The sequence below is a fragment of the Neovison vison genome, chromosome 1, assembly GCF_020171115.1.
Source record: "Neovison vison isolate M4711 chromosome 1, ASM_NN_V1, whole genome shotgun sequence".
In the NCBI taxonomy this organism is placed as follows: domain Eukaryota; kingdom Metazoa; phylum Chordata; class Mammalia; order Carnivora; family Mustelidae; genus Neogale; species Neogale vison.
In genome coordinates this window covers 63,649,280-63,663,612 of record NC_058091.1, presented here as the reverse complement: position 1 = coordinate 63,663,612, position 14,333 = coordinate 63,649,280, and the positions used below count along the sequence as shown (strand labels likewise).

General features: G+C 40.2%; 1 protein-coding gene across 1 annotated transcript in view; it reads left to right on the top strand.

The window, feature by feature from the left end:
* The window catches only part of ARFGEF3 (ARFGEF family member 3), a 186,001-nt gene that overhangs the window by 94,665 nt on the left and 77,003 nt on the right, over positions 1-14,333 (top strand). The window contains exons 9-11 of the mRNA XM_044247931.1: positions 2,653-2,757; positions 3,633-3,966; positions 13,670-13,782. Coding sequence (XP_044103866.1) covers positions 2,653-2,757; positions 3,633-3,966; positions 13,670-13,782 — 552 coding nt within the window. The remainder of the gene's footprint in view (positions 1-2,652; positions 2,758-3,632; positions 3,967-13,669; positions 13,783-14,333) is intronic.

The window sequence follows — 14,333 nt, the reverse complement described above, 5'->3', positions numbered from 1 at the left end:
CCTTCCTGGTCTGGCCCCTGCCGCCTCCCCAGGCCCACCTCTCGCTGATGGTATCCTCACAGTCCCCTCCAACCACAGATCCCCACCCTCTCCCCAGCCCTGACATGGAAGACTCCTACTTGAACTTTAGGTTTCTCCGAAAATGCCTTTTCTTTTAGACATTCTTTCTGGATCTTTCTAAGGATTAGATGCCACTCCCATATACTCTCATAGAACCTTGTGTTAAATTATTCATGTGCAGCCGTTCCTACACAATGCTTTACCTACTTGCTTCCTTGTTTCTCTAGTCCCTTGAGAATGAAGAACGTGCTCTTTCTGGTCAGGAATGATGTCTTGCACAAAAGCATAGGGAAGCTTGTGGGTGTAGGGGTATAGAAATATGAAGTCCTTCCCTGGCCCCAGAAAGGCTAAGTAGGTATTACCTTTTGTATTCTTTTTCCAACCACCACCTTCCTCTTGGTAAATGGTAATAATTTTTGTGGAAACTCAGCCTTTACCTGCCTCTTCTTCCCCAGTCAGCAGGTGTGGGAGAGTATATCCAAATATAAGCGGAATTCCCTTTTAAAAGTATATGTGTGTGTTCGTGTATTCGACAAAGAAAGAGAGAATGAGTAGGGGAACAGCAGGCAGAGGGAGAGGGAGAAGCAGGCTCCCCACTGAGCAGAGAGCCCAACGCAGGACTCAATCCCAGGACCCTGGGATCATGACCTGAGCTGAAGGCAGATGTTTAACCGCCCGAGCCACCCAAGCGCTCCATGGAATTCCCTTCTTCAGAATAATGGCATTATTCGAATCATTGTGCAGTTCTCTTTGGACAAGGGAGATCATCATAGAGTATGAGTCAGCAAGCTTTTTCTGTGGAGGGTCACATACTACCTCTGTTTCTATTCATTTTTCTTATTTTCTTGTTTTTCTACAACCCCTTAAAAACATAAAAATTATTTTTAGATCATGAGGCCATGGGCAGGATTTTGCTCTTGGATATAGCTTGCCAACCAGTTTTAGAACTTGATGTCGATTTGACCTGTTGCCAAAAATCTAACATAGCCCTTAAACGAGGGGCCCACAGAACCCCCCTTCATCTTGCATCTGTACAAACTTTCTCAGTTTGGCAATGGTATGTGTGTATTCTCTGGGGCTCTGGGATGGGCTGGTGTAAACTTCTCTTCCTTTCTGTCTCAAGTTTCTAGTCTTCCCGTCACTGGTCTTGCGTCTCGTGTCCATCCCCTTCTCCTGGGAGTTATTTAAACTATTGAGGGTATTAAACTTCCTTTTGGCATTTATTTAAGTTAGGAGAAAAGATACACAACCAAAAATGATTTCCAAAGCAAGTTCCTCCTTTTTTGGAACATACAGGACTCCTGAATGAATTCTCTTTGAAGTATTTATTATATTTATTTATCAGAAATGTGCACTCAGACAGCAAATTCTTCCTTATTCCTGTCGGTCACTTACCACCCACCTGGAGTTTAATACTTGCTGGTGGATTAGACAGAAAACTTAGCCTGGGTATAAGAACATGCATCCCCTGAAGTTGTCTTTTTTTTTTTTAATATGGCTGTATGGATTAATCTCATAATAATAACTCTGAGAAAAATAATTTGTCCATTGAAAAACCATGTTATCTTCAAAACAAATTCAAATTCAAATTAGTAAAGTGTTGACCATTTTTTAAAAAAGATTTTATTTATTTACTTGACATAGATCACAAGTAGGCAGAGAGGTAGGTAGAGGGAGGGGGAAGCAGGCTCCCCGCTGAGCAGAGAGCCCCATACAGGGTTCGAACCCAGGGCCCTGAGATCATGACCTGAGCCGAAGGCAGAGGCTTAATCCACTGAGCCACCCAGGTGCCCCAAAATGTTGACCATTTAAAAGATAATGTGATTAGTGGCTTTTGAAAAATTTAGACAATTGAACACATTAAAAGTTTGAATGTTTCTGGAATAAACTGTGGAATTTAATTGATAATGATATATCCATATTGGTTCTTTAATGGTAGCCATTGTCAGCGATGTAGAACACGGTAACTGTTCCATGCTCAGTTTTTTTATATATCTAAAACTCCTCTGAAAAACGAAGTCTGTTAATTAAAAAAAAAACTCCCCCAGACTGTATTAGTTTGCTTGGGCTGCCGTAACAAAGTTCCTCAGACTGGGCGGCTTACAGAACAGACATCTACTATCTCCCAGTTTTGGAGGTGGGATATCCAAGATCAGGATATGAGCAGAGCTGGCTCCTTCTCAGGGCTTCAGGGAAGGATCTGTCCCACACCACTCTCCTTGGTTTGCAGGCAGCCATCTTCTCCTTAGGTCTTTTCCATTGTCCTCCATCTGTGTGTGTCTCTGTGCCCAGTGTTCTCCATTTTATACGGACCTCAGTCATATTGGGTTAGGACCTACCCGAAGGACCTCCCTTGAACTTGATGGCCTGTGTCAAAGACCCTGTCTCCTATCAGGGCACATTCTGAGGTACCAGGAGTTCGGTCCTCAACATAGAAACATGCAGGGATGCAATTCAACCCCTCATGCTAACTGCCCCCCACCAAAAGGAGCACTTCTCTCACGCCTGGCATTCTTCCAAGTGCTCCCCACACACCCCATCTTTAATTCTGCCTTCCTGTGCGTGTGTCTGTGTGTTGGTTTTGTTCCGCAGTGACCAGCAGCAGCTGCAGCTCCTGTACTTGGAATGCATCCTGTCCGTGCTCAGCAGCTCCTCGTCCTCGATGCACCTGCACAGAGCCTTCACCGACCTGATCTGGTGAGCCCTCTACGCCCCCCACACCGACCGGACTCATCCTCCTTCCAGCTCTGCCCCCGGGTCCCTGCCCCTGGCATCCATGCCCAACTGCTCACCTCATCTGTGTGTGAATAGTATTTAGAGGGAAGGTAGGGAAATTGCTTTGTTCACATGCACTGGATCAAAATACAGAAGCTAGATCTGAGGGCCTCTTGTGTTTTGTTGATGCCACGGGCTCATGCGACTCAAGAATGAGGAGAGTATTTTCTAGGTTATTAGATCATCCTAAAAGTATACAAAGGCACCAGAAAGTTGCTTGGGGTGGGGGGTGGCAAGAGCTATTGAATGTTATTCTTAGCCCTTGCCTGGTACATTTTCTGTCTCAACCTGAAGACTAGTCACTCTATTACAATCAGAGGGCCCCACAGGTGACAGGGTCCCAAGTAGCCAGCTAGTTGCTCAGGGTTCCTGGGCTTTTCCATGGGGAGGAAGTCGAAGGATATGTGACAGTGTATGTGTCAGAAATTTAAATTAACGTCTCACATTAGAAGTAGAAATAATTTTGTTATTTATGGTAAAATGAAACTTTCTAACTAAGCCATTTAGCATTTTGAGTCAGTTTCTTTATATAAGATGGTTTCTTAACACTTCTCTTGGTATTTTTATTTAGTTCATTCTGCCTTGAGTTATGAAAAAGCTATTCTGTTCGTATACCGAGAAGTGATGGAGAGACACGGAAGATGGGGGCAAGATGTCGCCCAAAAGAGGAGCAGCAAAGAACCCCGCCCTTACTAGTCATTTTTGTGGCATCTGGTATTTACCCTCAGGACTGTGTCAAAGGCCCTTATCCTTTCGCCTTGTTAGCAAAACCTTTTTTCCCTCCTGTGTCTTCCCAGGAAAAACCTTTGCCCTGCTCTCGTTGTGATCCTGGGGAATCCAATCCATGATAAAAGCATCACCTCCGCTCACAGCAGCAGCGCTGGCCCAGGCATCGAGTCAGACTCTGCGTCTCCGGGAGTCTCTGACCACGGCCGGGGGTCCGGCTGCTCGTCCACCGCGCCAGCCCTGAGTGGGCCCGTGGCTCGGACCATCTATTACATCGCGGCGGAGCTGGTCCGGCTGGTGGGGTCGGTGGACTCCATGAAGCCCGTGCTCCAGTCCCTCTATCACCGTGTGCTGCTTTATCCCCCACCCCAGCACCGGGTGGAAGCCATCAAAATAATGAAAGAGGTAGGGAGGCATGAAGAAGGCCGCCATGCTTGCCAGGAGGCAGGGGGCAGTATCTGAACACAGTGGCTTGCCTACAGGAAGCACTCAGAACATGTGTGCCGATCACCTGCTAACACTTACTTGCTACCCTGTGGTATCCAGGAATCTCTAGGCTGTATCTTTAGGGCTGGGGTGTGGGTGCACGTGTTGGGAGCCTGGGTGAGGAGGGGTTGATTGGTGCTCGTTGATGCAAAGTCATTGATAATTAAAGCTGCAGGCATCTGACTGGGCCGCAGGCTGATTGCATTCTTTTTTTTTTTTTTTACAATAATTACAATAATTTTATTAGGATAAGTAATTTTTTAGCTTTTCCAGCCATGTTACAAACATACTAATATTTCAAATCCTTTTTGGCTGCAGGCAATTGTTATATTAAAATTGAAAAATATAAAACAGACGATTTTGTAAATATTTTCTTTTTTTTTTTCCCCAATTTATTTATTTTCAGAGAAACAGTATTCATTATTTTTTCACTCTTTTCCTTATGTACTGTTTGTACAGATATTGGTGTTTATTCCCTTTGGCTAACATTGGATTTCAAGCTGATTTTATGCTCAGGTTGTACATTATCCAAAAAAAAAAAAAAAACCATTGGTAGTCTCTGACTGGTAAAAGGAATCCCTTTGCCTCATTCCTTCTTAGGGCTCATATCCCAAACGTCATGACCCCTGTGAGAAGGTAAACTTGTCCAGCTTGTAATAGAGATCCCATCTTTCACCGTTTTGAGGAGGTACTTCCGAGAAGAATTTCTCTGCTTTCTTGTAAATAACCAGAAAGAAAAGTGATCAGCATTTTTGTACTTGTGAACTTGTTCATTGGCTTTGGTTTTCGTACCTATTCCCAAACAACAACAAACCCAGAGTAACAAAATTCCTTTGTTGATGATTCATTTATTTTAAGTAATATTTGCTACTCATCGGTTTCTCAAAAGCTTAGTTTAAAATGCCTCTTGGTGTTGTTTTAATAAGATTTGACTGTAATGAACCATGGAAAGTTCTAACTCAACATTTCTAGAAAAGGAGGAGTGATCCAGATTCCATTGTTCTTTAAGGAAATCTATGAGCACACCATCATATTTTTTTTCTTACCTTCTATATGCCCAGCACTTCACATATATTATCTTTAGTATTCTTAATAGCTTTTGATGTTATATATGAGCTTTTACCTGTGAAGGATGGTATTTCTTTCCCCCATCACAGCCTCAGGCAATGAGAACAAAAGGGGTCAGCTTTATTACCTGGCTACTCCTAGGTTGGTGAACCCAAGACTTTGGAGGCAAGTAAGACTAGACTAGTTTGTTACCACCTAGACAGCAGTGGCCCTGCCTTGGGGACATGGCCCTACCCTTGTTGAATGTATAACTGGGGACACAAGATGGGCTTTGTCTGAATAAGCAGATCTTCAAGGGGAAGAAAGAGGGAGGGACTGGCTACACATGCTCAATTCCTTCTAAATCTACCAGTCAGATGAGACTCCCCCTCCATCAGAAGGAAGGGAGAGAAAGGAAAGAGGTCCAGAATTTTATTTCACTGGATATTCCTTCTTGTAGAGATATAATGCCAGGAAAAGGAATTTTCCCTCCCGCAAAGAAACTAAGATCCCAAGGGGCAGATGATTTTCCCAAGGTCACAGAGAAAGAGGAAGGGTATATACCCTGGTCCATCTGACCTGAAACCCATCATCTTTTGCTGCAACACACTTATTACCACACTTTGATATTGCAGTGCAGATGATTCTGGGAGTCACTTTCCATGCTGTGTCACCTACCCCTTCGTAAGACAGAGTTGAAGAGTCAGGGTTTGGATCCTGTCTCTGCCACTCCCCAGCAAGGTTGTAGCAGCTGAATCATTTAACCCTGAACTCACAATTTTTTATCTTTACATAGTAGCAATATTCCAAAGGCTCGAAATGCAATAACGTTGGTATAAATACTCTGTAAGTATAACGTGCTAGGTAACTATTTGGCGTGCTTATTGCTATCCTAAGGAAAAGAGGAAAAGAAGAAATGTGTGGAGGCTGAAAATAGCTGGTCCTCATGACCTCCTGCCAAGAGTAGTATACCAGTTCTCTCTTAGCTCCTTGTCTGCCGCCTGCCTGTTTTCCTCCTTTTGTCTTTCTAAATTTAGGCTCATAAGTCACCACCGTTAAAAGTATTATTCGGGCTCTAATGGCTCCTGTTGACTCTCTCAGCATGACTGAATTACTCTGCCCAGTTTCCAGATCCTTCTGTCATCATTCTCATTTCCCATCATTTCCCAGGTTCACCCCCCTTCCATCTGACTGACCCTGCTCTGTCCCACTCCCACTTTCTTGCCTCTAATCAGACTCCCCTCCCACCTCCCCAAGGCCCATGCCCCATAGAAGGGTCCAGAAGTGATTCCACTGTGCTAGGTGTAGCTGGCACTTCATGTTCATTTATCTACAAACCCTCTTAGGAAGAGAATACCATGCCCGATTTCCAGATGGGAAGCTGAGGCCCCATGTGAAGTTACTTGCCCAAAGTCCTTACGAGTAGCCCCGCTACCAGGTGAACCCAGACATTCTAAGGACAGCTGCCTCTGCTGTCAAAATCATCCTCCTTTACTGTTCTGCTTCCTTAAACCATGAAATTCTTTAAATTCCATCATTTAGCAATTAATTTTATGTCCCATCGCACTGATCCATTTCCCAGTATGACTTGGTACAAACTTCCTGTCTCTTCAAGTATGTGTGTGTGTACATTACTCTTATATGTGCCCTGCCCACCCCCTTATCTAACACTGCAGAGTGCTTGCCTCAGTGTAAGTGCTCAGGGAATTGCGGCTGAATGACAGATGGACCTGAGGACAGAATATCCGCAAGGAGGGTGTTTTGAGAACAGCAGAAACCTTTCTTTCCCACCCAGACGTGACTGGTCCTGGACTTGTGGCTGTCCACGGCAGATGCCCTTGCTGCCTGAATGCTAAGTAAATACATTGCATTACGGGACACATAGGTGTCTAAATGTATTTTCAATAAGCATTTATTGACCACCACGTAGGAAATTTGGCATGTATTCCCCTTTCTCATCGATTTGTCTAGCTCCCCAACAGATGATTTTACATGAGTAGCAGGGCCAGGCCATGCTGCCCCATGGAGCACAGCTGACCGATGGGGGCCGGGTTACTCCACTCACTATGACAACCATTCAGCTGGGAAGCTTGGTAACTTGGAAACCAAAATGTGCCATCTGTGCACACAAGGAAAACCACTGGGCACCCAGGATGTTTGTTCAACCTTTCAGAGTTTGAGCACTTGGTGTGTTATTTCCCTGTTGTCTTTGTGACTTGTCATCCCGCCATACATGCCGTGTACCTATTAATCAAAGACTGGACATTTTGTTATTCAAATGACAATTTTCTTTTCAGTTTCTGCTTTCCCAAAAAAAGGAACAGTAATCAAAAGTTCACCTTGTTTCCTTTCCTCTTTCCCTGGTTTGGCTTTAGAAGGAATTCCTTAATTTTTTTTTTTTAAGATTTTATTTATTTATCTGAGAGGGGGAGAGAGTGAGAGAGCACACACATGAGCGGCGGGGCGGCGGAGGTGGGGAGGTGGACAAACAGACTTCCCGCTGAGCAGGGAGCCCAATGCAGGGCTCCATCCCAGGACCCTGGGATCATGACCTGAGCCAAAGGTGGACGTTTAATGAACTGAGCCGTACAGCTGCCCAGGAGTTCCCTAATCTTTATCAGACTGTGACACCCCAGCCTCTGACAGCACATCTCTCCCTCCCACTGGAGGAAGCTCAGATTCTGCTTGCCCTGCCTTTCTTCAAGTGGTTGTTGAGGATTCTTTAGAAGCGTAATTGCTTTCCTTCCAGATTTGGAAACAACTGAGAAATAAACCCCAAATCAATGTGGGGATTCAAATATGTCATCTAACTTATTACTGGTAAGGTTAAATTCGAGAATGTAATGAGATTCCAAGAGAAAGTGAGATTCCCCTCAGCTATCCCTCTGCACCTTCCTTTCTAGCCTAAGAGGGGGCAGCTGGAGGCTTTTAGGCCTGACCCCTTCCCTTGGATGCAGGGCAGGCTGGTGGTTAGGGAGAGGGTGGGAGGGGAGGAGAGGGATGAGGAGAGCAAGGGCAGGAGAGAGGAAAAGAGGGAGAGGGAGGGGAAAGGAAAGAGAGGAGAAAGGGAAACTTGACTCTTTCAATGTCAAAAAAATAATAAAATGTGGAGAGAAAAGCTTCATTACTATACCTCTAAGAGAGATATTTGCAATTTCTGGGTACAAAGGAAATGTGGAAGGAGGGAGGGAAAGAAGACTGCCCCTGAAGATATAACATTTTCTAGTTAATATACCTTTTCCTGTGACTATAAATTACTTTGAAAATAATGGGCTTAGTGATAGAAAGTCTGTTCCAATACACTTAACCCAATCTTTTCCTGAATTAATTAGCTTCAAATGGAAATTCTCTGCAAAGATTTCTACCTCATGGAAATAAAAAGTAATAAGAACTGAACAGTTATGAAAATGCTATACATGAAAACTTGTAGGATGTAGCCAAAGCTGAACATAGGAGGGTATTCATAGCTTAAAATGATTGTATTTTAAAAATTGGAAACCTAAAATTAATATTCTAATATTCCAAGTTAGGTAGCTGGGAAAAGAGAAGATTAAGTTCAAAGAAAGTAAAAAGGAAAAATAAGGATGAAAGCAGAAAGGAATGTGATAAAAACAAAATAGAGTGGATCAATAAAGTGAAAAGTACCAGGACTCTGAAAAGACTGAGGAAGTTGAAAAACTCTTGATAAACACAATTTAAAAATTCCAGAATAAGTAAAAACAAGTGGAAATAAGAATGAAAACATGCATGTAACTACAGATATTATAAACATTAAAACATTAAAGAAGGTATTAAGGCCACTGAGACCAGTAAATTTGAAAACTTAGATAAAATAGATAAATCCCTGGGAAATAATACAGCCTTTAACAGTTTGGCTCAAGAAGAAATTGAGAACCTACATAGTTCTAGAATCTCTAAAGAAATTGAATCAGTATATAAAAAAATTTCCATTTAAAAAAAAAAAACTGACCTCCCCATATAACTTTAAAAACTATTTATACTGGGGCGCCTGAGTGGCTCAGTCGTTGAGCATCTGCCTTCGGCTAGGGTCATGGTCCCAGGGTCCTGGGTTCAAGCTGCCTGCTCGGTGACAGGCCTGCTTCTCCTTCTCCTGTTCCCTCTCTCGCTGTGTTTCTCTCTGCCAAATAAATGAAATCTTAAAAAAAAAAAAAAAAAAACTATTTATACCAACATTTAAGGAATAAGTTATTCTAATAATACATGAACTTTTCCAGAAAGTAGAAAGAGGAAATGCTTCTCAATGTGTGTGTGTGTGTGTGTGTGTGTGTGTTAATTTTTAGAAGTTGTTTTACCTTTTGACCCCCTTCATCCATTTTTTTTTTCCATCCTCCCACCCCTCACCTCTGGCAACTACCAGTCCATTTTCTGTAACTACGAGCTTGGTTTTTTGTCCGTGTCTTTAAGATACCACCTATAGGAGAAATCATACAGCATTTGTCTTTCTCTGTCTGGCTTATTTCACTTGGCATACTACCCTCTAGGTTCAACCATGTTGTCACAAATGGCAAGATTTCATCCTTTTTTATAGATGAGTAATATTCCATTGTGTGTGTGTGTGTGTGTGTGTGTGTATTTCTTTATCCAGTTATCCACCGAGAGACACTAGGTTGTTTCCATATTTTAGCTATTGTAAATAATGCTGCAGTGAACATGGAGGTGCATGTATCTTTTTGATTTAGTGTTCTCATTTTCTTCAGATAAATATCCAGTAGTGGAATTGATGGATCATATGGCAATCTCTTTTTAATTTTTGAGGAACCTCCTTACTGTTTTCCATAGTGGCTGAGCCAATTTCCATTCCCATCAGCTGTGCAAGGTGGTTCTTTTTTCTCCACATCCTTGTCAATACTTATTTTTTCTAGTCTTTTGATAATAACTATTGTAGTAGATGTGAAGTGGTATCTTATTATGGTTTTGACTTGCATTTCCCATGATTATTAATATTGAACATCTTTCACGTGCCTGTTGGCCATCTATATGTCTTCTTTGGAAAAATGTCTATTCATGTCCTCGGTCCATTTTTTAAACCAGATTATTTGGTTTTTTGTTTTTTTATTGAGATACTTGAGTTCTTTATGTATTTTGGATATTAACCCCTTATCAGATATATGACTCACAAATACTTTCAGTAGATGACCTTTTCATTTTGTCAGCGGTTCCTTTGCTGTTTGATGTAGTCCCACATGATTATTTTTGCTTTTGGTGTCAGATTAAAGAAATCCTCTCCAAGACTCATGTCTGGGAGCTATTGCCTGTGTTTTCTTCTAGGAGTTTTATGGTCTCAGGACTTACATTAAAGTCAATCCATTCTGAGTTAATTTTTGTGTATCGTATAAGACAGAGGTCCGTTTTCATACTTTTGCTTGTAACTGTCCAGTTTTTCAAGCACCACTTGTTGAAGGGATTGTCCTTTCCCTAGTGTCTATTCTTACCTCCTTTGTTGTAAATTAATTTGACATATATGTATAGGTTTATTTCTAGGCTCTCTATCCTCTCTATTCTTAGAGATCCTAGAAATAAACCGATACTTTCTGATCTACATGTCTGTTTTTTAGGTTAGTACCTAAAAACTGCTTTAATTATTATATATGTTGTTTTAATTATTATATAAATTATTATATAAATGTTGTTTTAATGACTATAGCTTTATAATATAATTTTAAACCAGGGAATGTGATGCCTCCTGCTTTGTTCTTCTTTCTCAATTACTTTGGCTATTCCAGGTCTTTCAAGGTTCCATGCAAACCTCAGGTTTATTTGTGCTATTTCTGTGAAAAATACATTAAAAATTTGATAGATACTGCATTAAGTGTGTAGATTGCTTTGGGTAGTATGGACTTTTTAACGATACTAATCTCCCAATCCATGAGCACAGAGTATCTTTCCATTTATTTGTGTCATCTTCAATTTCTTTTATTAATGTCTTATAATTTTCAGTATTCCAATTTTTCACCTCCTTGATTAAATTTATTCCTAGGCATTTTATTGTTTTTTCTTAAATGTTCATGTCTTTTATTAACCCACATATAATTACTTGTCTTCCGGTTTGTTGAAGCAATAGGTCAGACCACATTTGCCATAATAGCGTCCATCAAAGTGGCCTAGCCATAAAAACGCCAGCACTACACGCATCTGAAGGGCACTCCCAAAGAAGGCGACTCATGTTGCCATTCTCATTCACCTTAAAGTATTTCAGAACAGCCATTTCTCTTAGTTTATTCTTCTTGAGAGCAGTGTAGGACTTATTCTTCCTTCCTTCTTCTTAGCACCACCACGAAGTCTCAACACAAGATGAAGAGTGGGCTCCTTTTGCATGCTGTAGTCAGACAAAGTACATCCATCTTCCGGTTGCTTGTCAGCAAAAATCAGTCGCGGCTCATCATGAGGAATTCCTTCCTTATCCTGAATCTTGGCTTTTACACTGTCTACTGTAGCTGAGGGTTCAGCCTTAAGGGTTTTCACGAAACTTTACATCTTGGTGGTAGTTCCATGGCAGATGGTGGGTTGAAAGGGCATTTTACTATTTTTGATGCTTTGTAAATATGATTGTGGGTTTTTTTTTTTTTTCATTTCGCTTTCTGATAGTTTATATGTGGGTAGAAATACAACAGATTTTTGTATGTTGATTTTGTGTCCTGCAACTTCACCGAATTCAGTTGTTAGTTCTAACAGCTTTTTATAGAGTCTGTAGGGTTTTCTATATATAATATCATGCCATCTGTGAATAGTGACAGTTTTACATCTTCCTTTCCAATTTGGATCCCTTTTATTTCTTTTCTTGCCTGATTGCTGTAGCTAGGACTGACAATACTATTTTGAATAAAAGTGGCGAGACTGACATCCTTGTCTTGTGCCTGATCTTAGAGGAAAAGCTTTCAGCTTTTTACTATTGAATATCATGCTAGCTGTGAGCTTATAATATGTGGGCTTTATTATGTTGAGGTATGTTCCCTCTGTGTTCACCTTTTTGAGAATTCTTGTCATAAGTGGTTGTGGAATTTTGTCAAAATATTTTTTCTGCATCTATTAAAATGATCTATTTTTTTTTCTTCGTTTTGTTAATGTTGTGTATCATTCCACTAATTTGTGCACATTGAGCCATTTTTGCATCCCTGGAATAAATCCCAGTTGTTTATGGTGTATGATCCTTTTAATATGTTGTGAAATTTAGTTTGATCACATTTCATTGAAGATTTTTGCATCTATGTTCCTCAGGGATATTGGCCTATAATTTTGCTTTCTTGTGGTATCCTTGCCAGGTTTTGGTGTCAAGGTAATGCTAGCCTTACAAAATGAGTTTGGGACAGCTCCCTCCTTTTCTATTTTTTGAGAAGAATTGATACTAATTCTTCTTCAATCATTTGGTAGAATTCACTGGTGAAACCATCTAGTCCTGGACTTTTCTTAGTTGGGAGGTTTTTTTTCTATGTTAAAAAATAATTTTAATATATGAATTTAATTTTTTTATTATGTTCAGTTAGCCAGCATATAGTACATCGTAAGTTTCTTTGTAACGTTCAATGATTCATCAGTTGCGTATAAGACCCAGTGCACATCCAGTTGGAAGGCTTTTGATTACCAATTCGATCTCCATACTGGTTATTGGTCAGTTCAGATATTCTTTTTCATCATGATTTTGTCTTCATAGGTCAAATACATCTAGAACTGTATTAATTTCTTCTGGGTTGTCCAACTTTGGCATATATCCTTTATAGGAGTGTCTTATGATCTTTTGTATTTCTGTGGTTATCAGTTTTAACATCTCTTTCATTTCTGCTTTTATTTACTTAAATCTAATGAGTTTTTTTGTTTGTTTGTTTGTTTGTTTGATTTTTGGATTTTTTTGCGAGTCGAGTAAGTGGTGTGTCCATTTTATCTTTCCCAAGAACAAACTCTTAGTTTCATTGATCTTCTCTATTATTTCTTAGTATCTGTTTCATTTATTTCTGCTGTAATCTTTCTTATTTACTTCTACCAAGTTTGGGCTTCACTTTTTCTTTTCCAGTTCCTTAAAGTGTAATGTTATTGTCTTCATGTAATTAATTTCTATTTTCATGCCAGTGTGGTTAGAAAAGGTGTTTGCTATGATTTCAGTTATCTTAAATTTAAGACTTGTTTTGTACCCTAACTTATGATGTACCTTAGAGAATGTCCCATGTATACTTGATCAGTCCTGTTTTTGAAGCTAACCAGCTTTGATAGCAAAATGAGACAAAGAGAGTACAGAGAAGTTAAATTATAGGCCATTCTCAGTAAAGAGCGTAGATGCAAGTGCCTTATGATTCTGTGCTATAAAATTTTTTGAAACAATCCTTTAGAGAATTTGCTTTGTCTAAGCCAGTCCTGAATTAGGGAGCAGGGAACCCATGTATTCCATGACAAGAGGAATTCTAGATCAGTTTTATTAAGATTTGTAGTTCCAAATAGTTGTGTTTTTCCTTAGAGTGTATCACTCACTTTCTCTAAAATACATGCTTACTTGAGCTCACAGTTTAAAACCTTGTGCTTTTTTATGGTATTCACTACACTTATTTTCCCCCACTTTTTCTTAAAGCTACTTGGGAGTCCACAGCGTCTCTGTGACTTGGCAGGACCCAGCTCCACTGAACCAGAATCTAGAAAAAGATCAATTTCTAAAAGAAAGTCTCATCTGGATCTTCTCAAACTGTATGCTACATTCCCCTTTTCCATCTCTTATTGCTTGGCGAGGACTGTTTCTCTGAATACATTTGACTGTGTTTTAAAATCCCTGAAATTTTTATGAATCTGCATTATGTGGAATTTTATTGTTTAATAATGTTCCCACAAGCCATATGAGAAATCTTATTTCAATGTATTATGATCATGTGCTTTCCATATTTTCATATTGTCTTAAAGTAAACCCAGTATGCAAAGTGAAATGCACAACAATTATTCATTGGGGTTATTTTAGGCAAAAACTTTTTGAATCACAGTACTATAAGGTTCCTTTAGCCCTCCCCTAGAAAACTGAATATTATCTAATTTGTAATAGTTGTACTCACATGCATCTGTTCAGAAACATGTTTGTTTTATAGAGGATGTCCTCATTATCGGATAGGCACTGTGAAAAACTGAACATAATACAAAAGTGAGATTATTCAATGCCTGTCCTCTGTCCTTGTGGAGATTATAAAGTCCATCTGGAATTTTTGTGCGTATCCAAATAAACCAGCCAACTGAGAGAGAATGTGATTTAA